Source organism: Conger conger, chromosome 5 (assembly GCF_963514075.1).
Source record: "Conger conger chromosome 5, fConCon1.1, whole genome shotgun sequence".
Lineage (NCBI taxonomy): Eukaryota > Metazoa > Chordata > Actinopteri > Anguilliformes > Congridae > Conger > Conger conger.
In genome coordinates, this window is record NC_083764.1 from 51338824 (window position 1) to 51365390 (window position 26567).

Sequence of the window (26567 nt, forward strand, 5' to 3'; positions counted from 1 at the left end):
ACTTAAATGTGCTTGCACACTCTTCATTGACCATTTCATGAATGGTCGCATTTACAGTTTAGCTATTCCAGTTTTAAAATAATTGGAACTACGAGTGTTCTTGTGTGTTAATTTTCTTTGTGCAGTTCATGATTTTATTAGGAAAAAATGTTGTGGGGGAAAGTTGATGAAACCAAACACAAAACATAAGGGCATGTTACATGCACATTTGTATGCAGTGTGTCTAGAACGGAATTAAGCTGAAATTAATGAATGATTGTTTGTGAAACATTTCTTTTTTGTGTTTTCTGATTGATGATTCATACCTTGATGTTGAGTACAATATGCTGTCATGGTGTGGTCCAACAGGGTCCTACTGGAGAGACAGGTCCCATTGGGGAGAGAGGTCACCCAGGCCCCTCTGGTCCACCTGGTGAACAGGGTCTACCTGGTTCTGCTGGGAAGGAGGGAGCAAAGGTAAAGTAACGATAACTCTTTGGTCTGCTGTACCCAGTAAAACCCAATAAGCCCACCCCCCAAATAAGAAAGTGACTCGTCTTCCCATTAAATCAAATGGACAACAATGCTCAAGCTTAAAACATTCATCTTGGTACATTTGAACAAAGGACACTCCTTTGGACCACTCACAAGTCTAAATATATGTATTTTAGAAATAGTGTAATCAAAGAGGTAGCTTTATGCTTTATATCCGGCCTCTACCTACTCTACCTTAGTCCTCCCTCCTGATTTCCCCTGCCCCTCCTTTCTGATATCCCTATTCTTGTCTAATCCCCCCCCCCCCCCCCCCCCAAAAAAAAAAAAAAAGCACTTATGATGACAACTATGTTTAGAACAGCATTTCATGTGTATTTTGCTAGTTCTGGATGTGATGCTTTGACTTATGGTAGAACCTATGCACTTGTAAGTCGCTTTGGATTAAAAGCGTCTGCCAAATGACTAAAATGTAAAATGTAAATGTGGCCTGGGGGCGGCCTGTGGCGTAGTGGTTAAGGTAAATGATTGGGATACACAAGGTCGGTGGTTCTAATCCCGGTGTAGCCACGATAAGATCCGCACAGCTGTTGGGCCCTTGAGCAAGGCCCTTAACCCTGCATTGCTCCAGGGGAGGATTGTCTCCTGCTTAGTCTAATCAACTGTACGTCGCTCTGGATAAGAGTGTCTGCCAAATGCCAATAATGTAATGTATCCATATCCCTGCCTCTTTGCCCATTAGTCTTAGTATGGAGGAAGGAAAAGCTTCCTTCAAATAGCTGCTGTATGAGTCACTGTTCCTCCCTGAAATGGGTACTCTTTGCCTTCCATGGGAGTCGGGTCATTCATGGTCAGTCTCATAGATAGATGATAGATAGATAGATGCATTTATATAGCACTTTTCTCACACTCAAAGCACTTTACAGTGATGAGGCAGAAACTCGCCTCAACCGCCACCAATGTGCAGCACCCACCTGGGTGATGCAACAGCAGCCATTTTGTGCCAGAATGCTCACCACACATCAGCTAAGGTGGAGAGGGAGAAAACAATGTTTTAGCCAATTAAATCAGGGGATGATTAAGTGGTAGGTTGAAAGTGGGGGGTCAGTTTGGAAATCTATCCAGGGGACATCGGGGAACCCCCCCTACTCTTTGCACAGTGTCATGAGATCTTTAATTACCGCAGTCAGGACCTCGGTTTAACGTCTCATAAGAAAGACGGATTTCCTCTGCATCTTATCATTCGCAAAGTGCCCATGCTTACACTCTCTTCTGTCCTCTCTGTCTGTTTAGGGTGATCCAGGTCCTCAGGGGCCCAGTGGGAAAGATGGCCCATCTGGTCTGAGAGGATTCTCTGGAGAGAGAGGACTTCCTGGAGCCATGGTAAGGAACCCTTCCCACAAACAGCATACAGTACAGTATGGTTCTAAAGACACAGCACATTTCTAAAATATAATTTACCCTCTGCTTAAGTCTATGCCAAAAGTATATCCCTTACACAGACCTCATTGATATCTTGGAGGCACTGTTATGCCAAACAATAGAGTCCAATTTCACAAATAATGGCATTTGGCCAGTTGACATTTTTAACTGGAATGTATTACGATTATGATTTTATTTATTTACTGTATGTCACCATCACAGAAAAGAATATAGTATTTCAGGTAATTGTAGAAAATCATTTGGTTGGCATCGGTAAGCGAGCAGGGTCGGTCATACTGAGGCAGCCGCTGGCTGTTCAGTGTAGGGATAAATACCACCTCTCACCGCCACAAGGCCTCATTACTGGGCCCCGGTCCAGAGAGGTACTGCTTTGAGGAGTTTATCTTCTTGGTGCTCGTACTGTAACGCATTTCATTAAGAGCGACTGCCCAGGGAGACAGGATATGAACTAGCTCAAGCATTTTGCACGCACAGACCGTTTCTCAAATTGAATACTTGTGGACTAGTTAGCGCGTGAATCAAGCACAGAAGTTAAAGGTAATGTGATCAAGTGTGTCCCAAACTCATGTACAAAGCTGGCAAGTACACATAGAATTCACCAGACATTCTCTTGTTGAACTTGGGGGGATCGAAAATTTGAGTCAGCTTTGGAGCACACTTTCATTTCAAGGAGTCATTGCGATTTCAGCTAATGAGGGCATAAAACTACATATGCTAGCTAACTGCTAGTCAAACCTGCATTTCTCATAAAGTCAGAAGAGTCAACTTTATAGTACAAGTGCATCTCAAATTAACGGATTTGATATTCCTGCATTGGTAATATTAGTTCACTTGTTGGTGCACTTGCAAGTTCACTGATAAGTGCACTTATAAGAACACAAGTGTGCAATTTGATACACAGCCACATTATAGAAGGAGAGCGTAAGAGAGATTATAGGTAAGGTTCTCAGAAGGGGATTATGGGTAAGGTTCTGAGCTGGTGTTTTAAGCATAGGGAAGGGCATTGAGGGTCAGATTCAGAGCTGGTGTTATGAGATTAGGGACAGAGATTGGAGGAGAGGTAAACTCTGCCTGCAGCTCAGATGCTAAATGAATCACTCATTGCTTATTGCAGCTAAAACACTCTCGTGCTGCACTCTTGCCAGGTTTAGACACTTTCCCTTTCTTTCTGTGGACATTTAAAGGAGGGAACTCAATCTTAAAAAGTTTATATTTTAGGAATGGGTCCTATAATGCTCGATATAAAGCAAAAGGGCCCAGAGTGAGGTTTACATCAAATCTGTTTTCAGTGTTTGATTCTGTACTTCCTTAAAGCAAAAGGGAAATAACAAGGTGGGTTTGTGTCAATAAAAGAAGTGGCTAAGCCTTTCTATTTACAAAGGAGAACAGTGCAACTGTTGCCTGGATATAATCGACATTCAATTTGTCCTTAACGTTGACAAATTGAGTGTTGCTTTCTTAGTTTGTAACTGCTGTTCTCAAGAGTAGAAATGGATCTCCATTACATTACATTACATTACAATGGATCCCCATTCCAATCATTTTGCAGATAATCTTTCTTTTGGGGAAAAGGGAGGACATTTATCAGGTCCAAGGTTCTCAGTTCCTGACTATAATGCATAGTACTACTCACACAGTAGAGTCAGGAGATCTTACACAGAGGTGTAAAATCCACGTTTAGAAAGTACAAGTCTAACCCCACTATTTTATTCCACTGACCTAGAGGGACACTTCTTCAGCCAGGAGGTAGAAATAATAAATGAAATGAGCTGGATTAGAGTTCACAGGAGGAAGTAACACATAGCAGGACTTTTACCTCCTGACCACTGGACTTGCCAGCTCTGGTCTTCCAAGGCTGGTTCATAAATGCCGATCAAATCTAACCAGTCCCTTTAATTGGGTTTGGATGTGAATCTTTTCAAACGTCAGATCCTGGGACCTGCATGCCTAGGTTTGGAATGTGCACATTTCATAATTTTAAATAGAATTCAGGCAGCAGATGTTTACAAGAATGCGCTGGTGGCCATTTTTGCCCCTAATTGATTGTTTTTTTCCTTGCTCTTCTTCCAGGGTCCAGCTGGTTTGAAGGGAGGAGAGGGCCCACAAGGTCCTCAAGGGCCCATTGTAAGTATCCCGTCGCCATGGTTACCTGGCCACATTGTGGGAACAATGCACTGGTTTGGCAGGGGAGGGAGGGGGGGCATCTAGATCTGCTTAAAACAGGTGGCTTTAATGTGACAGTTGATCATTTCAGTCCTCTGATTGGTCCAGCGGGGGATTGTGCAGAACCATCTGGGTGCAGTGCAATGAATTCATCAAATCATATTGCCTCTGTATCAAATGCGTTGAAAGGGGAGTGTGGGCAGGGACTGGTTTCCTCTGCCATCAGGGACAGTTATATTCTGGGCCCTGCCTTTTGTTTTTTCTGTGACATGCAATTAAAAAGTCAAACACTAGAGGGCACTTTATTACCCTTCAGGAAATGTGTCAATTCCAGTCCCTCTAATAGTGTTGAGGTATCTGAATCTGGGTTGTAATTAGTATTCCTTGACATTCTATTTTGTGGTTTACAAAAAAAAAAAGAATGAAGGAAACTAAGGCTGAGGCACAGTGTCTTGAAATAGCAGTTCGCTGGTGACATTATTCGTCAAATTAAAGCTACCACATTGTCTTCCAGTAAGAGCTCGTAGTTCAGACTGAGAGCTTAATTATATGTTGACAGGCATTGCACAAAACATGTATGTGTGTTTCAGGAAACACCAGTCTCCATCTTTGATGTTTATCTCATTAAGACATTATTTCATGTGAAAAGATTTTTCATACCCGTATCATATTGCTGAGGTGCTGTAGGCAGATTGCGTAGTGCGCGTCAGTGTCCGCAGAAAGCAGCAATTAAATAGTGTTACGGGCGCCCTGCTGGCAGCGGGGATGGGGATGGGGCTGTGTGTGTGCTGCCGAGGCGTCGGTGTCTGGCTCGCAGCCCCGAGGTCTGGCAGCAGTAAGGCTTCTCGAGACCAGCCTCAGAGCACCAGGTGGCGGCTTGCAGACAGATGTGATTCTGACTCACGGGGCAGAATCGCCTCAGAATCACACCTTGTCTCCTGCAGACCATTTTGACCTTGCCGACGGTGTGTGTGTGTGTGTGTGCACGCGCACTAGTTTGCATGTGTGTGTGTCTGTGTGTGGGTGCGTGTCTGTGTGGGTGTCCACTTGTTTGTGTCTGTGTGCGTGGGTGCGTGTCTGTGCACACTAGTTTGCATGTGTGCGTGTCTGTTTGTGGGTGCATACGTGCATGTGCACTTTTTTGTGTGCTTGTTCATTTTTTTGTATGATTGTGTGTGTTTATGTATCCCCACAGACAAGCAGCAAATCTTGAAGCATTTATCCAATGTGTAAAGAGTACCTATGTGTGTGTGTGTATGTGTTCCAACAATAGAACAAGTTTTGTTCTTACACTCATTGGCCATGTACAGCACATGAACACATTGGCGAGTATATGTGCATGATCCTACACAACAGCAGTTGCATACATGCGCTCACGCACACACCCACACACATACAGTCGTATGAAAAGGTTTGAGCACCCCTGACAATTTCCATTATTTTCATTTATAAATCATTGGGTGTTTGGATCTGCAACTTCATTTTGATCTATCAAATAACTGATGGACACAGTAATATTTCAGTAGTGAAATGAGGTTTATTGGATTAACAGAAAATGTGCAATATGCATCAAAACAAAATTAGACGGGTGCATAAATTTGGGCACCCCAACAGAAAAATCACATCAATATTTAGTAGAGCCTCCTTTTGCAAAAATAACAGCCCCTAGACGCTTCCTATAGCCTCTAATGAGTGTCTGGATCCTGGATGAAGGTATTTTGGAACATTCCTCCTTACAAAACATCTCCAGTTCAGTTAGGTGTGATGGTTGCCGAGGATGGACAGCCCGCTTCAAATCATCCCACAGATTTTCAATGATATTCAAGTCTGGGGACTGGGATGGCCATTACAGAACATTGAACTTGTTCCTCTGCATGAATGCCTGAGTAGATTTTGAGCAGTGTTTTGGGTCGTTGTCTTGTTGAAATATCCAGCCCCGGTGTAACTTCAACTTTGTGACAGATTCTTGAATATTATTCTCAAGAATCCGCTGATATTGAGTGGAATCCATGCGACCCTTTAACAAGCAACTTTAACAAGATTCCCAGTACCGGCACTGGCCACACAGCCCCACAGCATGATGGAACCTCCACCAAATTTTACTGTGGGTAGCAAGTGTTTTTCTTGGAATGCTGTGTTCTTTCGCCGCCATGCATAACGCCCCTTGTTATGACCAAATAACTCAATCTTTGTTTCATCAGTCCACAGCACCTTATTCCAAAATGAAGCTGGCTTGTCCAAATGTGCTTTTGCATACCTCAAGCGACGTGTGCGTGTGGCGTGTGCGCAGAAAAGGCTTCTTCTGCATCACTCTCCCGTACAGCTTTTCCTTGTGCAAAGTGCGCTGTATTGTTGAACGATGCACAGTGACACCGTCTGCAGCAAGATGACCTTGTAGATCTTTGGAGGTGGTCTGTGGGTTGTATTTGACCATTCTCACCATCCTTCGCCTTTGCCTCTCCGATATTCTTCTTGGCCTGCCACTTCTGGCCTTAACAAGAACTGTGCCTGTGGCCTTCCATTTCCTCACTATGTTCCTCACGGTTCCTGACAGCTGAAATCTCTGAGATTTCCTCTAAACCATAATGCTGAACAATCTTTGTTTTCATTTCATTTTCATTTCATTTGAGAGTTGTTTTGAGGCCCCCATGTTGCCACTCTTCAGAGGAGAGTCAAAGAGAACAACTTGCAATTGGCCACCTTAAATACCTTTTCTCATGATTGGATGCACCTGTCTATGACGTTCAAGGCTTAATGAGCTCATCAAACCAATTTTGTGTTCCAATTAATCAGTGTTAAGTAGTTACAGGTATTCAAATCAACAAAATGACAAGGGTGCCCAAATTTATGCACCTGTCTAATTTCGTTTTGATGCATATTGCACATTTTCTGTAAATCCAATAAACCTCATTTCACTACTGAAATATTACTGTGTCCATCAGTTATTTGATAGATCAAAATGAAGTTGCGGATCCAAACACCCAATGATTTATAAATGAAAATAATGGAAATTGTCAGGGGTGCCCAAACTTTTTCATACGACTGTAGACACACCCACACACACACACACAGCCAGACTTCTATAGCCCCTTGAGTGTTTACGGCTAGACTTTCCACACAACAGCGGGAAGAAAAGTGAGCTAAAGCAGATGGCTTAAGGTTGAACTTGGATAGCACCAAAGGGTGCTCTCAAACAATGAAAACCACCACATGTACAATGTTGCCTTGATGTGGGGAGCTTCGCTCTATGGCTCAAAAGCGTGCGCTCTGGCTGAAGAAGCCCTGTTGAGCAGTGTTTTGCATTAGCACAATATGTTTAACCTGATTCCAGAATTTTCAGAAGATTCCCTCATTGGGTTGTAATGATGTTGTCTCCATTGTAGGGATCTCCTGGAGAGCGAGGAGCAGCCGGGCCTGGAGGACCTATCGGTCTCTCTGGCCGAACCGGCCCTCAGGGGCCCCCTGGCCCAGCAGGAGAGAAGGGCGGCCCCGTGAGTACTGACACCCTTGCCGAATGCCACAAGCATTACATTATATTACATTACATTACATTATTGGCATTTGGCTGATGCTCTTATCCAGAGCGACGTAAAACAAAGTGCAAAGTGCATACCCATCACCAGGAACAAGTGTACCCTAGACGGAAGTACAATTTCAAGTGCTAAGGTTACAACAAAGATAAGCACTAGGGCCTGTTTGATTAATGTGCAGCCATTGAAGGCCCTGATTGGCTCATCTGAATGTCACTATCCCCATTAGAGGTTTTCCTTCAAACCTAGCCTCTCTAGGCACTTACAGTAACTTCCCACTTGAGTTTGAACACAGCTTAATTTTTGTTTTCATCTCTTAATTGAAATAGGAAACATGGCTCAAGAACAGGGGAATGCAAACTAAACATTATTGAAATGATTAAGTGCATCATTTGGTCCATTATTCTTGCAATTAATGTGACTTGGATATCAGAATCCCTTTGGATATAATATAGCTTGTGACTAGCAACCGCTAATGCTGGATTAGCCTGTTAAAAGCATCTTGAAATACACATATTAATTTATGGAACATTTGTGTTGAATACATTGTTTTGTTAGACTATATAGCATTCATATAGCATATAGGACTCATCTACTAATAAATACATGTAATATATTTGTTGTTAACTTCAGGGTGAGAAAGGTCCTACAGGGCCAGCCGGACGTGATGGAATCCAAGGCCCTGTCGGCCTACCCGGCTCAGCTGGACCTCAAGGACCACCCGGAGAGGACGGTGACAAGGTACGCCTTTCCACGCCACTAGGCTCAAAACAGCTGCTCCATATTAATAATAGAAGGACAGAAAATATTCCCATGATCAATCATCATCACACCCCTACACTCGGAACATCTGTACCATAGATACGCGTGGCTCCGCCATCCATCATCGTAACCAAACGTGACATAAAATCTCATTAAGCGAGGCATAAAAATGAAACAGTGTTGACGTTTTAGCAACGTTTTATCGCCTAGCCTCGTTTATGAGCCGTGTGAAATATGGACAGCGTCTAAGGTGTCAGAGACACACAGCTGCATTGGTCGGTTGTGGCGGTTTATAGCAGCCTAAGGCTACCGCATTTCATTTTTCCCCGCTAATGTAAAACGAAATGTACCGTTGTGCATTTGCCTCGCTCTTAACACTGCTGGGGATGCAGAACCAAGCATCGATACTGGCACCAGTCGAATGGAGAAAGCCAGCCAAGAAATCAATTAGCAAATAGCAAACCAACAGCTCACCCCAGGCCCTTTGCTGTATGATGAAATTAATGTCTCTCTTGTGTTCTTCAGCACAAACATGTTCAATGTGGTATGAAAAAGAGAAAGAAGCTCAAAGTTGGTCAGAGAAATGATGAGGGATTGAAAAACAGTAACTCTTTTTGTCGTCTTTCCCAGGGAGAAGTTGGTGAGCCTGGTCAAAAGGGAAGCAAAGCTGACAAGGGCGAACAAGTGAGTCCCTCGTGTTTCCACCTTTACGTTTTGTTAGTTTTGAATCACAAGGTCAATCGTGTCTTAGGTTTTTAATTGTCTGGCATAATAACTTGGAAATATAACACGTATTTCGTGACATATTGAAGTGAATTACAGATTAACGTGAAAAGCTATAAAAGCAAAAAATTTATTTATGGTATCCCATAATCCTCCTGTGATTTCCCTTCCCTTTGCGCTCATCTGCTGTCACTGGCATTTAGATTTATTCGGACATATTCGCTGTCCTCAGCGAGGAAATCCAGAAATGCATGCATTAAAGCTGACTCAGGAGTATGTGATATCTGAGGCCTTTTTTTAAATAAGAAGATATTTTACATTCACACACCACGTGGCTGACTTCAACACAGTCCCCTCATGGCAACTGCCTGCCAGTAGATTACTTATTCAGGAGGTATGTTGCGACTGCTTTGTCGGTGTAAGGCGGTTTCGGTTGTTGCATTGAGCTGTTTTTCTGCAGTGCAGAGGTATTATAACACCCAAGGGCAGTTTTTCCTTCAAAAAGTAATGCAGGGGGAAAATGTATATCCACTACCATTACATCAGGTTTGCACCAAGAGGCTGCGCTATTGAGCTAGTGTAAATTTAGTGTAAAACTGGAACATTTTTAAGTTTCAGTTTTAAAAGTTTCATGCTCATATTCTGGTAAAATATGGTATGTTTTCAATCCAGGTTTGATCGCACACCATGCCCTCATCTGTGTCATGATCCCTTCTGTATGTGTGACTGTGTTTACTTTCCACCTGTCCAAATAAAGTACAATAATACAAAAGTAGGGCTGGCCAGAGTTTTATGGGCAGTAAGCACAGGGGGGTGACCTGTTCTTCTTTGCTGGTTCCAGGGTCCTCCAGGTGCAGCTGGTCTTCAGGGTGTGATTGGTGCCCCTGGTCCTGCGGTAAGTATCTGTCAGTTCATCACGCCATTCTTCTCCGTGTCTGTTTATTCCCCTGGACGGATCCCAGCCGGATCACATCCGGCCGGTCAACAGATCAGAAACTGTGCTTTGCATTTCTCACTTTAATTTCAGTTCAATTCAGAATGCTTTGTTGGCATTTCCAAAGCCCAATATCCAAGTTACAGTGCATAATTCATTTCTATTCAGCTCTCTGACATCTATCTGTGAGTTGGCACATACATGTATATCGTCTTTGCCCTGCCAACCCCCCTGGTCTGGGCCAGTAATTACAGTAGCCAGACAAATCAATTACACCGACAAAGTCTGAATGTGTAAAGTAGGTTTCCTTCATATGGTGTCTGACCTTATTCCACAACAAAGAACTCGCAATTCAGGGAAAGCATTGGGTTGGATGTGCTGGGCATTTAAGTATCAGCTTTCTGAAGCCTGTTGGCTTGAGTCGAGTCCACCGCTGAGCTTTCCATTCTTTTCCTGATCTCACTCGTTGACCTCTCGCTGAAAACTTTAAATGAATTCCTGAAACCAATTAGATTACAAGTATGAGAAGAACACATCACTAGGGAATTCAGTCACCTTTTCTTTTTTGAAAGCATAGAAATGTGACCTGCAGCACTTTTTGACACTCATATTAAAGCACAGAAGAAAATAGCGTCTCATTGCCAAGCAGCCTGAAGGCATTGTACCTCAGCAGCATACTGCTTTAGCTGCCTCTGTTGTACATTGGATCATTATCCTGACCTGCAATACCTGCTGAAGGGGAATTACAGCCTTTTGACAGATTTTTTGCAGTTATCTCACCCATCCCCTCAAATCTTTGGTCGTCTTTGTCGGCAAAGCTATGGGACAAGGCTGCCATCAGTGAATTCTTCATATTGAGATGGTTCTGAAGTGTTTTTTCTTTTTCTTTTTTTCTTTAACTCCCGAGGCAGTGTCAATGTCCCCAGGGTGGAACCATATTTTTGGGGGGTTTTTTTATATGCAGAAGCCCTGTGTGATCTTCCCTCATGCCTTGCAGCGCCTGTCATAAATGTCTGGAAATTTGGACAGTATTTTCCATATTTTTCAATTTTTTGCATTTTTTGGGGAAACCATCCAATTATTTCCAGTCTGAAATTAAAAAAACATACTTGCTATTAGTAAAAGTGAAGGGCCGATCTGAAACCCAACCAAATATTTTGGACCTCACAGTGCTCTAATTAACATTTTTTCAATAAAATTAAATTCATTCTCCAGCTCACATAAAAATTATTTTTATGAATAGCAAGGGTTATGCCCGGAAACACAGAAACAAGTATTACAAGTACACCTGCTACACTGTGTTAGGTCGATACAGCGAAATCCTGGAGTTACACTGAGTTTCAGGATCTTAGAGTCATTCTACTGTAGTCTCCTCCTCAGGGCATGGAGAGTTATTAGTAACCCTTTAAAGACAAGCTGAAATCAAAGCTCAATTTAGTCCAAATTATTTTTGTATTTTCACGGCAAAGTATTTCTCCATCCACTTCCTGGAATACAAAATTTTCCATCGTCATGTACCAATGGGCATGTATGTCATTGAAACGTCAATTTTCCATTCCCCTCCAATCAATATCCTTTTTACTCATGAACTCACATCCTCATTGAACGTCCCTCTCCTCAGTCAAATTGACTCCCCGCTCTTCAAAAATTTCCCGCAAGATCAGTTTCACTCCTGCATACGTCATATCGTGGAAGCTAGTGCTGCTCTAACTTCTGTTTCAGGTTGTCTTAAGGTGTGAGATGATCATAGATATGTGATTAGAAAGTTCTTAACTGAACATTCAAATGATGATGTAATTATCACTACTGGTAATGGTGAGCAATGTAGTTCCAAGATCACACTGGCTTTTTCTGAAACATTCTAAAAAAACATAAACAACTCTTCACCTAAGGGTTAAATACAGTCCACTCCAAGAACTGTAACTGTAAACATAAGTATAATGGTAATGATATGAACATCCACACTGATGAACGATAACCAAATATCCATTTTAAATGTGAAGCCTTGTACATTTCGACTGGATTTTGATTGGCTGTCAGTGTTTCTGTCATTCATGCAGCTGGAAAAAATTGCTCAAAGTGATCCCAAAGATATCGTTTGTCACAGTCGTTGTCGTTGTCGTTGTAGTTGTGGTGTGAACTCCACCATCTGCCATTAACTGTTCATATATTTATTAGTTCTAATTATCATTCTTGGTGTGGACAGACTTAAGCTCAGCTGTTTCCTTCCTAACTTCCTCAAAAATTATAAAGGCCACTGCTTACACAAGATAATTCTGGGAAAAACACAATCAACAGCAGATGCCAAATCTCTACTGCCTTTTATACTGTGGCAGTTTTGCCTCTGCAGATGGATCAGAGCAACATTTAATGTTGTTGAGCTATGGTCATTTCTCATTTACCACTGGCTGTCCTTGAATATTGGCTTGTTGACCATTGCGTGCAATTATGAAATTGACTCAAAGCTCCCGTGCTAGCAGGCTGTAGGCACGCGATTCATTGCAGAGTCTACACTATGAAGCACAATGCGCAATTTCAGCTTGCGTCTGCCAGGAAACGCCGCCAGCCCTGTGTAGATTGTCAGCAGTGTGGCAGTGTCAGAGGTGTGATTGGCTGCTGATGGTTATTTCTGTGCTGTAGGGAGGTGATGGAGAGCAAGGACCCAGAGGTCAGCAGGGCATGTTCGGACAGAAGGGAGATGAAGGATCACGAGGGTTCCCCGGTCCCCCAGGCCCCATCGGACTGCAGGTGAGCCCTACACACACACACAAGCATATGCAGACTATACACTCACACGCGCACACGCGAAGAACCACCCACACACACACACACACACACACACACACACACACTGCATATGCAGACAGACAGACACACACACACACACACACACACAGACTATACACTCACACGTGCACACGCGAAGAACCACCCGCACACACGCACACACGCACACACACACACACACACTGCATATGCAGACACACGTGCACACAGAAGCATGAACACACTCACATACAAACATGCACTGCACACACCCACACACATTCAAATTGCACAGAAAATGAAAAGAATGTAAAGAAAATTGACCTTAGAAGGTAGAGTCATGTGGCGATATAACTGTTCAGCAGGTTGAGTTTGCTGTCTCAAATTTTTGCATACAAATCTTAATTTAAAACTCCAAAATGTGCTGGTCCATTTTGATAATTAGCATTTAGAGTGTAAAAACTAAGTGGTAGAACATTTGCACTATGATCATGATGTGGTGGAGTACTGGGGACACTTTCTGCATTATTTTAAATCAAGTGGCCATTAATTGATCCTTAAATCATTTTATAATGAAATGTCACTGAAGACCGGAGCTGCTATTAAATCTGATCCTGTAGTCATTCACTGCAACAGACTTTTAATTGGGCTAAAAGTACACTCATTAATTGATTTGGCTAACCTCCAACTCAAATAGGCTGAATGCCATTGATGTACCATTCATTGTAATTATAGTAGTCATTAATGATCTTTAATGGAGGTACATTAAAAGGTTGATGTATTTAATGAGGATCGAAGCAGTAAATATTAGTGCTTTTATGTATTGCCTTTGTAGGCTACTTGTACTAATGAAGGCCAAAAGCCAAGGTGGAAGCATATATGAATTGAGTATCTATTTCACTTACAAAATACTGTTTCAATGTCTCATACTTTAGTCTGTATGTGTGTTTTATTTATTAACTTTTTTAGAGTACCTGCTAATACAGCTAAGGAAATTGTGCCTTTATATAACTATTCCATTCCACTGAGCCATTCACAGCCAACACTATTTTTGAATAGTACATAGCTTTGCTGACATATTTGATCTTTGATTAATTGTTTTAATTCCATTCACTCTCACAGTGGCATTTCTCTTCCTTTATTTATCTCATTTAAATTCACGACAGCTAATTATGCAGTAAGTATTTTGAAATGCTAATATCATGCTAGACTCATGCTAATATCATGCTAGACTCATGCTAATATCATGCTGAAATGCTAGACTCAGATCACCATGTGACTAATTAACTTACTGTTTGCTTCTCAATTCTGCAATATGTTCCTGCACATTTTCAAAGGAGCATTATATTTAAAAGCATCAAAATGAATTTAAAACCAATACAGATTCCAGTTTAATGAATGATTGCACACCGTTTATTAACATATTTTAAAGATTAAAAAAAGTATTTTCTTAACATGTAATACTCTTCTTTGACAAAATATTACATACATAAATTTTTAAATATATTGCATACAAACTCAGAAAAGGTGATTATATATGAAACATCTGCATCATCAGGTAAAGAATTGATTTATATTCTTACCTCAGATTATATTATGTAATCAAATATTTTTTTGACAGTGCAGGCAACCAACAAGCCCTGGATTAGCATAACATAAATGGGAAAAATAGAGCATCAGGAGTCAAAACCAATCAAGGTCAGGCTGAACAAACAAATTGAAGATGCAAAGGTCATCTAAAGAGGAGGTCAAAAATCTTGGACAGGAATACGTCTTCTTATCAACTAAGCAGAATCCCCCAAACATTCAGTCTAAGGAATATTGCAGCCCATTTGCCGAGGCTCATAAATTCTACAGCAGATTTCCTGAAGTTCCCCGTAAGAATTTAGTTCTTCTATTCTGATTATAGTATATGTTATCAGTTCCAATTAAGGAGCAAATGATATCTGATAACATCCATTCCATTAAAAATCTGTAAATCTTTTACTCTGAAAAGATCACTTCCTGTCACTTACTGTAACTTCCTGTCTCCTCAAAGGGTCTTCCTGGTCCACCAGGTGAAAAGGGAGAGAATGGAGACGTGGGGCCGATGGTGAGTTTCGCCTCATTTAACAAGAACATATTTTATCAATCTTGCCTAGATACACATCACTATCCTGACAGCAGCCACAATGAAAAAATAATAATCAGTGAATCAAAACGTATTCCGATAGAAACACCAATAGATTGGAATAATAGTGGTCCACTGAATAATAATAGTAATAATACAATAATATGGTATATCATTCGTATAATTTCCATCACCAACATTTCAATTGTTTATATACTCACTTGTTTTCAACACATTGAGATTTGGCCACAGGTGACACTAGTTTCACTGTAGTACTTATTCACAGTCAGTGTCAGTGGTTTAAAACCGTCAAAAATAAATAGTCAAACAATTTTATTTCAGTTACAGTATACTGTAGTGGCTTATAATATATATACTATAATTGTTTTTTTTCCCTCATAGGGCCCACCCGGTCCCCCTGGTCCAAGAGGTCCCCAAGGGTCAAGTGGAGCTGATGTAAGTATCACTGTAATGTTCAAAGTGCATACAGATAGCAGCATTATGCTTCAACTGATATTCTTGACTTATTTGCCAGTTTCATTTTGCTTTTATATACTTGTGAACTGTTAGTTTGCCTTATGCCATTTTTTGTTTTCCTGACAGGGTGCACAAGGACCCCCTGGTGGTGTGGGCTCAATGGGAGGAGTGGGAGAGAAGGTGAGAATCATATATGCTTCACAGATACCTGCCGAGGCCTGTAGCTTCCTCTTGCACACAGAAATAAAGTGACAGCGGAGGTGCATTTTTGTTCTTCAAGGATCAAATTTCAAATGTTCTCTCTGGGTACAAATTCAAGGTACAAATTAATTAAATTGCTGGTTAGGGGTACACTTTTATGCACTTATAAGTGACAAGCATTTGCACTTTTTTAGGCATATTTTGTATCTTTATTTCTGAGGTTGCAGACTGGCCTATGCATGCCAGTCCTACGTTTTAGCCACAGCTATTAAAAAATACGCACCCTCGTCATACAGGTGTATATTTACTGGAGTCATTCAGGTTCAGGGCCTGGCTCGAGTGTGCCACAGCAGTGTTTCACCCTGTGATCTGGTGGTTCTGGTTGTATGCCTACTTCTGCTGTGTGCTCTTATTCCCTGTCTCAAAGAGTCTGCTCATTTCACCAGCAGGCCTCTCTTTCAGCCAAAATCCCAGACATCGTTAATGTCTAATTTACACCACTTCCAGCACCATCACTCGTCTCATCACCATTTGGCCGCTTTCCTCGTGCCATAATATCATGTCTGGCAGTAGCAATATTTCTCCAAAATTTACCGTGGAATGTTATCATTTTGCTTATTGTACTGAAAAAGCTTGTTCATACCTCTGCCAATATGCAGTCCAACATTAACGTTAAGGGGTACAGCACTTGAGCGGGAGTGTTTCTATGGCAGCGTACAACGCTAATGTCAGGGGACTACGGTTTCACTGTTTAGCATTCAGTGAGACGCAAAATGCTTAGTGCACCCGTCCGGTTGTTTAAAAGACAAAAATTAAAAGACACAGACAACAAGCAATTAAAGATGAATTACTCATGTGTGAGTGCAGGATAAAAAGTGCAAAGTGCAAGTGCAAAGTGCAGTGGCAGTCCCATTTTTGCTGATATGTAGGTGTGTGTGTATGTGCTAAGCACAATCCTCATTCAGCAGGCGGATGGCCTGAGGGAAGAAGCTCTTCCTCATCCTCTCTGTTTTTACCCTCAGGCAGCGATAACGCCTCCCTGAGGGCAACAGAGAGAAGAGTCTGTTGCTGGTGTGGTTGGGCTCCCTGAGGATTTTGTTGGCCTTGGACCTGCACCGTTGGGTATAGGTGTCCTGCAGGTTGGGGAGAGTGGTTCTAATGGTTCGCTCGGCTGAGCGGACCACCCTCCTGAGGGCCAAGTAGTCCTTCTTGGTGCTGCTGCCCATCCAGGTGGTGATGCTCCCCGACAGGATGCTCTCTATGGTGCAGGTGTAGAAGTTCTTGAGCACCCTGAGGGGGAGCTTGAAGTCCTTCAGACGTCTGAGGTGGTAGAGACGCTGTCGGGCTTTCTTCACCAGGGAGTTGATGTGGCAGGACCATGATAGATCCTGCGTGATGTGTACTCCAAGGTATTTAAAGCTGTCCACCCTCTCCACCTGAGCCCCGCTGATGCTGAGTGTGTGGTAGCTCCTCTGCTGCTTCCTGCTGAAGTCCACTATCAGTTCTTTGGTTTTACTGACGTTCAGCAGGAGATTGTTCCCCTGGCACCAGTTCTCGAGGTGGTTGATCTCCATCAGGTAGGCCTTCTCATCATTGTTTGAGATCAGGCCCACCACAGCTGTATCGTCAGCAAATTTTACAATGAAGTTAGAGTCTGAAGTGGCCGTGCAGTCATGGGTGTATAATGAGTACAGCAGAGGGCTCAGCACGCAACCTTGGGGGGCTCCGGTGTTGAGGGTGAGAGGGGATGAGACATGGTGGCCTACTCGTACTACCTGTGGTCTACTGGTCAGGAAGTTAAAGACCCAGTTGCACAGAGAGGGGTGTAGACCTAGGTCTCTCAGCTTGGTAGCCAGTCTGGAGGGGATTATTGTGTTAAAAGCCGAACTGTAATCGACAAACAACATTCTAACATAATTACCCCCCTTGGTGTCTAGGTGGGCTAAGACTGTGTGGAGTATATATGCTATGGCGTCGTCTGTCGATCTGTTGGGGCGGTATGCAAATTGCAAGGGGTCTATGGTGGCAGGCAGGGAGGATGTGATGAGGTTTTTGATCAGCCTCTCAAAACACTTCATCACTACAGATGTGAGGGCTATAGGGCGATAGTCATTTAAACAGCTGGGCTTGGGCTTCTTAGGGACAGGGACTATAATCGACTGTTTGAAGCAGGTGGGAATGATGGACAGTGAAAGGGAGAGATTGAATATTACCGTGAACACAGGGGCTAGTTGGTCAGCCCAGGCTTTTAGGATACGTCCGGTGATACCGTCTGGTCCTGCTGCCTTCCTGGTGTTCACGCTCTTGAACGTCCTCCTCACGTCGTGCTCCGTCACGGTGAACGGCCCCTCTTCCCTGTCGGGAGATATACTGGCTTGTCGGCTGTCAGCCTCGAAGCACGCATAGAAGTTGTTAAGTTCATTTGCCAGAGCAATGTCACTGTTTACCATGGGCATAGGTGTCGCTGACTGCGTTTCCATGGCGACCTGTAAGACGGCCTCTGATTGGTCAGACCAACACGTCACCTCTCTCTGTACCGGGGCTGCTAGCTTCAACCGCTGTATATTTCGTCATGAGGAAGATAGCAGCATGATCGGATTTCCCAAATGCAGCGAGAGACTTCGCTTTGTACCCGTCCTTAAAGGGTGAGTAACAGTGATCAAGGGTCCTCCCTCCTCTGGTGGGACACTTGATGTGCTGCCGAAGGTCTGGTCTCACCTTCTTGAGGTTTGCGCTGTTAAAATCCCCGGCTACGATGATAGCAGCATCTCGGTGGTTAGCCTGTTGGCTAGTGAGAGCCTCGTTTAGTTCACTCAGAGCAGCGTCCGTGTCCGCTTGTGGTGGAATATAAACGGCGCTTACGATGACTGATGTGAACTCTCGAGGGAGGTAGAATGGGCGGCCTTTAATAGTCAGGAGCTCCAGGTTGGGCGAGCAGGAATGTGTGAGAGGAACAACGTTCCTGTTGTCGCACCAGTTGTTATTTACCATCAGACATACGCCACCTCCTCTCGACTTGCCAGACTCTCCCGTTCTGTCCATCCGATGAACCGAGAGGTGTTCTGCTGGTTGAACGGCATGGTCCGGTACTGACGGTGTCAGCCATGTCTCGACAGATGTCCCTCTGGTATTTCAGCCTGGCCCTGAGCTCATCCAGCTTGTTCTCTAGGGACTGGACGTTGGCTAGCAGGATACTGGGCAATGGTGGTCGGTGTGCCCTGTTCCTCAGCCTGTTCCTAATGCCGGCTCGTCTTCCTCTGCGCCTCTTTCGTGTGGGATTTGTGCGTCCATTGTTTGTTTGTTTGTTGTCGGCTCTCCGTATAATCTCCTCGGGCCAAGCTGTATCGGGCTCAGGTGCCGAGAGACAGTGCGAGCAGCCTATATCTATCAGAGTCTGTTTGTCGTAGATGACACGACCTAATGCAGGAGTCAGTAGGTTTAGTACCACAAACAGAACAAACAAACAGAATACCGGAGCAGGTACAACGGCAGCCGCACGCACCGGCGCCATCTTGTTCCATTCCAATGTATCCATTGTTGAAAGCTAGTGAAGGGGAGAGCAAAATGCCGATAGCAATGTGTGTTACTCGCGTCCATACGGGATGCCTTGGCGTAATGTAACTTTTTATCGTTGTGTCATCACTTCTTCTTCCTTCAGTGGGCCCATAATCCCCATGCCCTAAATTGGTTAGAGCTCATTGTCACAGTTCCACTGCCTGTTTGACATGCAGAAGTGGCCAGTCAGCTAGTCAGTCTATTTTAATCTTCCTTCATTCCATCTCTATATTTCAAGCTTGATGAAAGTTATCCAAGCTACAGTATGCTAATGCCTCTGGGCAGTGAGTCAAGCAAACGTATTGTGCCACAAAGATATGGCTGCATTGGCGTTGGGTTCTTTTTCTGTGTATAATTCATGAACAGTAAGCAATGTATTTTCTAAAATATACGCATGCAGTAAAAGCAAAAAAAAAACACAGATGCGAGTAGATGCTAAGTACTACAGGTTGAAATAGGAATGACATAATTAGCATCATATAGCAGTAAAATAGAGTTCTGTGTAATTGGATTTTAATTTTACCCATGATTCCATATGATAGCCTTTATTCAGTTGCTAGGCTCTGTTGAGGTCTGATTAACATTTTGACTTGTTATCATTGACCATATTGACCATTGCGATGTTCCACAGGGTGAACATGGTGAAGCGGGTAATCCTGGACCACCTGGAGAAGCTGGCATTGGAGTAAGTGAAGTGTCACACTGTCATTACATTACTGTGTGTGTGTGTGAATGGCTTGTGGTAAATATTCTGCACCGCTCCTAATTAAGCCTCCTGTTTGTCCTCAAGTTCCAGCATAGCAGAGAACTCCCACGTATCCACTCATCAAATAACTCCCCATTTTAAACGCTCTAAAAGGCTCACTGCATCCATCAATGCTGGCTCGTGTGGACTGTTTCACTGTGCGAGAAATCTTTAGGAATTTCAAGAAAGGGGCATTCTCTTCGGTGTTTGTGTCGCCATATCGCAGCATATTCATCAATGCCAGCTGACAATACCATGTGTGCCCTGTGAGAGGAGAGATGTTACATTCGATATTTATATTTTTGATATATTATCTTGTGTGTAGGCTGGTATATGAAGTAATTCGCTTTGACATTGCCATTAATCTTGTCTGGTTGCAGGGTCCGCATGGTCATCTCGGCTTTCTCAGGTTATTCTTAAACTTGCCTGTCGCGTTGTATCAATGGGCTGTCAGCCTCATTTATATCATTTAAATTGACTGATGGAGGAGTCCAGGCTATTGATTGAAAAGGAACCATAGTGCCATTGACTAGAGGAGTTTCTTTTTAATGGGGCTGCTAGTATCCTGCCTCAGATCCTATATTTACACTGTTTACTCCATTGCAGAGGCCCTAGAGTCTACTCTATCTTCCCGTTTGTTTTTAGAGACACGGCTTGTATCCCATTTAACATCCTTAATTTTATTTGTATTTGTAATACATGCTGTGCAGGTATTTAATAGTTATAATATCTCTGACATATGATGTAGAATAATCTCATGTGGAAAAAAATATGTAACACAGCAGGTAAGCCCACGCTTAGAACTATAGCATGGGGATGGGACTTTATCTTAATTTAAATCATTTTAGATTTACAGAACTGCATTTTTTGTTATATTACATTTTGCCTGCACTTAACTTTTTTTGTTTTTTTTTACAAAGTTGCTTTATAGTGCTTTAAACCATTAGTATGTTCAGAAACTAACCGCAGAGGTCATTTTGCTTGGTGTAGAAGTGGCTAATGACTAAAGTGGTTTTTTAAAAAATAGCCGTGCTGTACATTCATATATTGGCTGATATTAAAAATGTAAACAGATTCATGATCTTTTTTTTGTGTGCAAATAAAGTTACAACATAAAATAAAAGGATGTTAATAGCTATACGGTACGTAGATATGTATCATTCCAAACAGGACGTGGGATGCTTAGTTTTAGTTTGTGACATGGATATTTATGTCCCTCGTGTATTTTGCAGGGACCTAGAGGTGAACGAGGAGATAAGGGAGAGGCAGGTCCGCCTGGTGCTGCTGGTCCCCCTGGAGCTAAAGGACCCCCCGGAGACGACGGCCCCAAGGGCAACCCCGTAAGCCACCCCAGTCCTCACCCCAGAGCTGAAGCACTTTAGTGAATAAAGAATTGAAGTGCCATTTCAGGGTTTAGTACCTAATGCACATCCATTTTCATTTTGGGTATTTTAGCCAAACCAAATGCAGGAGTTTAAATTATTGCGGAACATTGAAATACTGAAATGTTAGCACAATAGTCACTGTTAGAACCATGTTGTCCGTGTTTACATTAAATCAAAAGTGTCGTTCTGTGACCGATTCTAGTAACAACCTATTTTAACCACTATATAGGGTCCTGTTGGATTCCCTGGAGATCCTGGTCCTCCTGGAGAGCCTGGTGTTGGTGTGAGTACAATACATAAACTGCAATGCAATTCATCTACAAGTACTTTTCTGTCACAACCAATAGTTTCAATGTGTGTCTTGTTGAAAAACAGTTTGTAATCCACAGAATATATCTGTTGTAATAATGACCCTGGACCTTGAGTAAACCTGAAGCGTATCTTCATTGTTGATGGGATGTGGACATGGGTTAGAATGTGATCTTGAAATTATACTTGGAATGTACAGTACAGTACAAGTTTCATTAAAAGTATGAGCTTGGCCTGGAATATAGGTCTTGGCCTGGAAAGATTATTGGCCTGGAAAGATTCCATAATGACAGTATGGCTTCTGTAGCCATGAAATCCAAGGCAGCCAGCCCTACCTAATGGCAGTCAATGTATGTACTGCATATGTACTCCCTAGACTCCCATAGGTTTAGTTAGTAGTTGTCTTCAGCAAGAGATTGTCCTCCATTTTGTGATTTTACGGGCTGTGGACTCTTGAATGAGTGCAGGTGGCACAGAACACAAGACAGTAACTACTGCAGAGAGAATCAACTTATTATTTCAATTTGTGGAGCAAAACAAAATCATAAAGAACAAATCATTTGTAAACAGTAGCTGATTGAGTTTCACTCTATGTATGAGACTTTTTAATTATTATATACATTTTTTTAATATTATTTTTTTGTTCCAGGGAATTGATGGGTCTGCAGGTGAAAAGGGAGAAGATGGAGACGCCGGTCAACCAGTGAGTTTATTTTTTGCTAAAATTGATAAGGTACTAAATTCTGCCATGGCTGAGTCAGCCAAATCTCTAAAAATGTACTGCACAGTCACAAGAAAATATGACTGTGCACCTGTACTCCTGCCCTTTTATTATACATTGAACCTATTGCTGCAAAGGTTGTTGTTGACACAAATGGGTTTATTACAGACCATAGAAGTATGGGCAAAGGTGAAAAATATTCCTTTTGCACTACTGTTATCACCAAAATAGGGACAAGACTATTGCATTAATATCACACAGTATCAATGCAGTATCAGCAGTTTCTAGTTTGTGGATATATTTATCTCTGATCCAGTAAGTATCATTTCATTGAATCGTATTTAATAGAATAACAATGATTGGTAGTGTTTTACCTCAAAATCAGATATATTTTAGAAAAAGGGTTGTATAGTCATTTGTAGTATTTGGGAAGTGCATTTCTCATTAATGATTCGCGATATAAAGTTTCAGTATCTACCCATCTTCCTGTTAAATAGTTCTGAGCACTTTGTGGTTTTCATGCTCATCTTAATTTGTTTGGCTTGCATCCACTATCTCGTCTGGAAAGGCTAAAATGGAAAAGTAATCTTTTATTTTAATCTCCCAAAAAAAGTTACTTATTTTGACTTCAAAGAATCCTGGTACAGTATGTAGTCATTCAAAACATACCTTGGAAAACAACACATTTTCATATGTTTAGGATACAACATATCCCATTGTGCTGCATATACATTATAATACATGAACAAATGAGAGTAAATAACTATTACCACATGGAATGACTGAAAATGATGAGCACTGGACATATTGTGTTTGATTTGCAATTTGTTGTACATCGCTCTGGATAGGAGCGTCTGCTAAATGCCACGTAATGTAATGTAATGTAATATAATATTACTTATATACCAACTCAGAGCACAGAAAACCAAACAGTCAACGTGTATTCCCAACCACTTGCTAACCAAGGGATTATCTCCACTGACTACGTATCAGAAAACTGGTTTGTCTACCTAGTTTCCTTGGGTCTGGGCCCCTCAGAGCTCATCCCTCTCTTTTTTTTTCAGGGTCCTCCAGGTCCCTCCGGTGAAGCTGGCCCACCAGGTCCTCCTGGAAAGAGAGTGAGTACCCACAGCATCTCAAATTTTATGCACAGGAAGTGACATCATTGTGGAGTTTGTCATGTGAGCAGTGTATTGGCTAAGGACAAGGTCTAACAGACTTGATATGGACCCCATTGAATATTATTGAATGGGTAGACAGGCAGACTACGGAAAGCACAGAGGTTAACAAGAGGCGAAAATGCTGGGGACATAAAACATAAAAACACAGAACCTGACATTCTGTGCACTTTTGGATATTGAAAATGTGCCTCTTCCCCCCCTACTTATAGGTTTTTGTTATACTTGTTATAATTGAGTCTAACAATTATACATTAAAAAGTAGAACAATTAAATAAATATTAAAATTTGACATTCTTATTTGATATGAAAAAATATGTTTGGTTTCAGGATTAAAATCATTATTCATGTGCTTCTTTTAAGAGGAAATCTATGAATTTAACTAATGAATGGTGTGTGTGGATGTGTTATCCAATCAACTTTGTACCATACAGTCCTCATATTGTCTTGCAATAAAAGTGAATGAAAATGTAGCATAGACAGAGATTTTTCGCAGCCATTGCAATGACTGGCTGGTGAATGGAAATTAAAATACATCAAATCTCAGGGAGAAAACAATTTGGCACTGCTATTAAATCCATATGTGAAATTATGTGCTAAAAAGACAAATTCAGCTAACTTATTTAGTTAGGGTACTATAGCCTTCAGGTTGACATAAAGAATAGTTGTCTAATAGAATATGGATCTCAGTTGATTGAAACTCATAAATGAAAAGCTGTACCATGCAGTTACCATCAAAGGGATTTTTTGTAAATGCATTATTCGGTTGGATTTTGAAGTCCCAACTTCAAAATGTCATTTTTCTGCTGTGGGTAGAATTGCATATTTTGACTAGTCTTCGCAAAGCAAAAGCTTTTCTCTGCACATTTAGGGAAGTGATAAACAATTTAAGAGGTGAAGCCAAATGAAAGCTCTGAAAAACGTGGATAAAGAGCTGTTTAAACTGAATTGGTGTTAGTTCATTTTCCATCCTAATGCAGGAATTTGAATTGCCATGAAAGATTAGTTCCTCTCTCAGTCTCTCTCTTGCTTTCTCTCTCTCACACACACCTGCTCATGCGCACACACACAAACACACACAGGCACACACATTCAGAGCAGCTTTCTTGCATCTTATGTGTGTAATTGGCATCACCCCCTAGTTCCATCCATGTTTATACTTCAAAACAGAGCGAAATGAACATTCAATACATTTTCATGACAACAGAACAAACTACAGTAATCTTTGCTGCATATGTACATACAATCATGGCAATATTACTGTATCTATGAGCTTCAACATTATGAATGCCTTCCAGTGCTTGAAAACCCCTCAAGTAAAGCTGTTTTATTGCAAATAATGAAACATAATCAATTACATTATTAATTTAAATTGTCATTATTAATTGTCGTTAATATACAACTTGTTTTAAATCGTCAATATCGAGAGAAAGTGGATTGTTTTGACAATCACATCATAAATATTAACAGTGTACCAATTGCTAATTACAGAGAGAATATGCCAGGCAGTTTGGTCAAATTATACACTGATGATTTTTGAGAGTTTCTGGCAATTTGCTGTATCAGAAGCACAGAATATGAAAATATAGTATATATAAATAATTTCTTGCACAGATTATCTGTGTGCTCTATACACCATTTCTTACCATGATTATTTTCTTTGTTCACACACGAAATTTATTAAGATGCAAAATGTAGCAAACATAGAAGTAAGCTCTAAAATGTGTATAACCATCAAACTGTCCGTTACACTTTGATTTGAGTCAATCAGCATGTTTGAGTGGAGATTAAATTGTTTTGATTGCTTCAAACAAGTCAGTGATGAATGTAATTAAAATCAATTCAATGGTGGTTTTGGCTGCATTCTGATCTCTGATGTTGCCATGGTTCTTTAGCCTTGATAGTCTTTCCGCATTGCCTACACATCAGTTCCTGTATCGCAGCCAAATCTTTTTAAAACCTAATACACACAGTCAAACAGACCCTTTTACTGGGGAGTGTATAGTTGCCATGCTGCTGGGTTCAACATTTTGAAACACATTTATGGGTGAAAGAGAGATTTTAATTAGTAAAGTGAACCATCACTATCAAATACACTTGCAATACATAACTGTAAACTGTTTGAAAATATTGCTTCTTTATTATTTCATATCATGGTATAGTGTCACCCCGGTTTCAGCCCTGTTCTCAACTATACCCCCCAATCCTGAAAATATCTATTTTTTAAATGACAAAGCTGGCCTAAGCAGGCTTTTCTCAATCTGCTTCCAGCTTGTTGCGAAGCTTTTGATGCAAAGGCCTCTCAACAAGCTGAAAGAGCTGTTTTAGACTCGAGAGGTTTCGATCAGGAGAACTGCTGACCTGGAAAACCTAAAATAATTGGAGGGCCATTAGTGCTGTCTGGCCCAGAAAGCCGTCATGTCCTTTTGTTCTGTAGGCCCTGGAGGCGGTGAAATTGGTATGAAAACATACATCACAGCCAGCTGCAAGATATATGCTTTAAAGGAATCTTGAATCTTAAGAAAATCCTTTTATTAGAATAACACTGCGTGGTTCTGTTCAGTCAGGATAAAATGTTCACCTGCGACACGTGGAGACTTATTTTTCCCCGACAGTTCGCTTTATGATGGCAGTTCATACACACACACATTCCCTTCATGTCATGTCGATAGGCTCCATGCATGTGTGCGCTGAAGCGCATCATGGACGAAATGCATCTGCATTAAGGAAGCTGGGGTATTGTTTACGAGGGAATAAATTACAACAGGTGCACCTTGGGGTAATGTTACTTTACAAGAAAATGCATTGGGTTGGAAGAGGAAAACAATACCCTTCCATTCGCTAGTGAGTTGTATATACTGAGTAATGCATGTTGACGTCTTCTAGGTTCATTGTACATGTCATTGGATTGTCACTGAGCTCTAAATGGTGCCCAGCAAGTAGGACTGTGTCCACAGGCAATTCCCACGACAGCTGGTTAAAATTCAGCCTTGTAACAGCACAAGAATATGGGCATCTAGCATTCCCATATTCTGTCTGTTTGCAAGTAGCACATTAAGCCCACACAGCCATGTTTGTATAATATGTCTGTATT

The 26567-nt window shown here is 41.7% G+C and overlaps 1 protein-coding gene across 3 annotated transcripts in view; it reads left to right on the forward strand.

The window, feature by feature from the left end:
- LOC133128659 (collagen alpha-1(XI) chain-like) overlaps positions 1-26567 on the forward strand; it is a 103433-nt gene that overhangs the window by 68036 nt on the left and 8830 nt on the right. For all 3 annotated transcript variants that reach the window (XM_061242366.1, XM_061242367.1, XM_061242368.1), the window contains 16 exons: positions 349-456; positions 1765-1854; positions 3985-4038; positions 7461-7568; positions 8241-8348; positions 9000-9053; positions 9934-9987; positions 12667-12774; positions 14831-14884; positions 15305-15358; positions 15506-15559; positions 19767-19820; positions 21113-21220; positions 21495-21548; positions 22224-22277; positions 23360-23413. In XM_061242366.1, the coding sequence (XP_061098350.1) occupies positions 349-456; positions 1765-1854; positions 3985-4038; positions 7461-7568; positions 8241-8348; positions 9000-9053; positions 9934-9987; positions 12667-12774; positions 14831-14884; positions 15305-15358; positions 15506-15559; positions 19767-19820; positions 21113-21220; positions 21495-21548; positions 22224-22277; positions 23360-23413 (1170 nt within the window). The remainder of the gene's footprint in view (positions 1-348; positions 457-1764; positions 1855-3984; positions 4039-7460; positions 7569-8240; positions 8349-8999; positions 9054-9933; positions 9988-12666; positions 12775-14830; positions 14885-15304; positions 15359-15505; positions 15560-19766; positions 19821-21112; positions 21221-21494; positions 21549-22223; positions 22278-23359; positions 23414-26567) is intronic.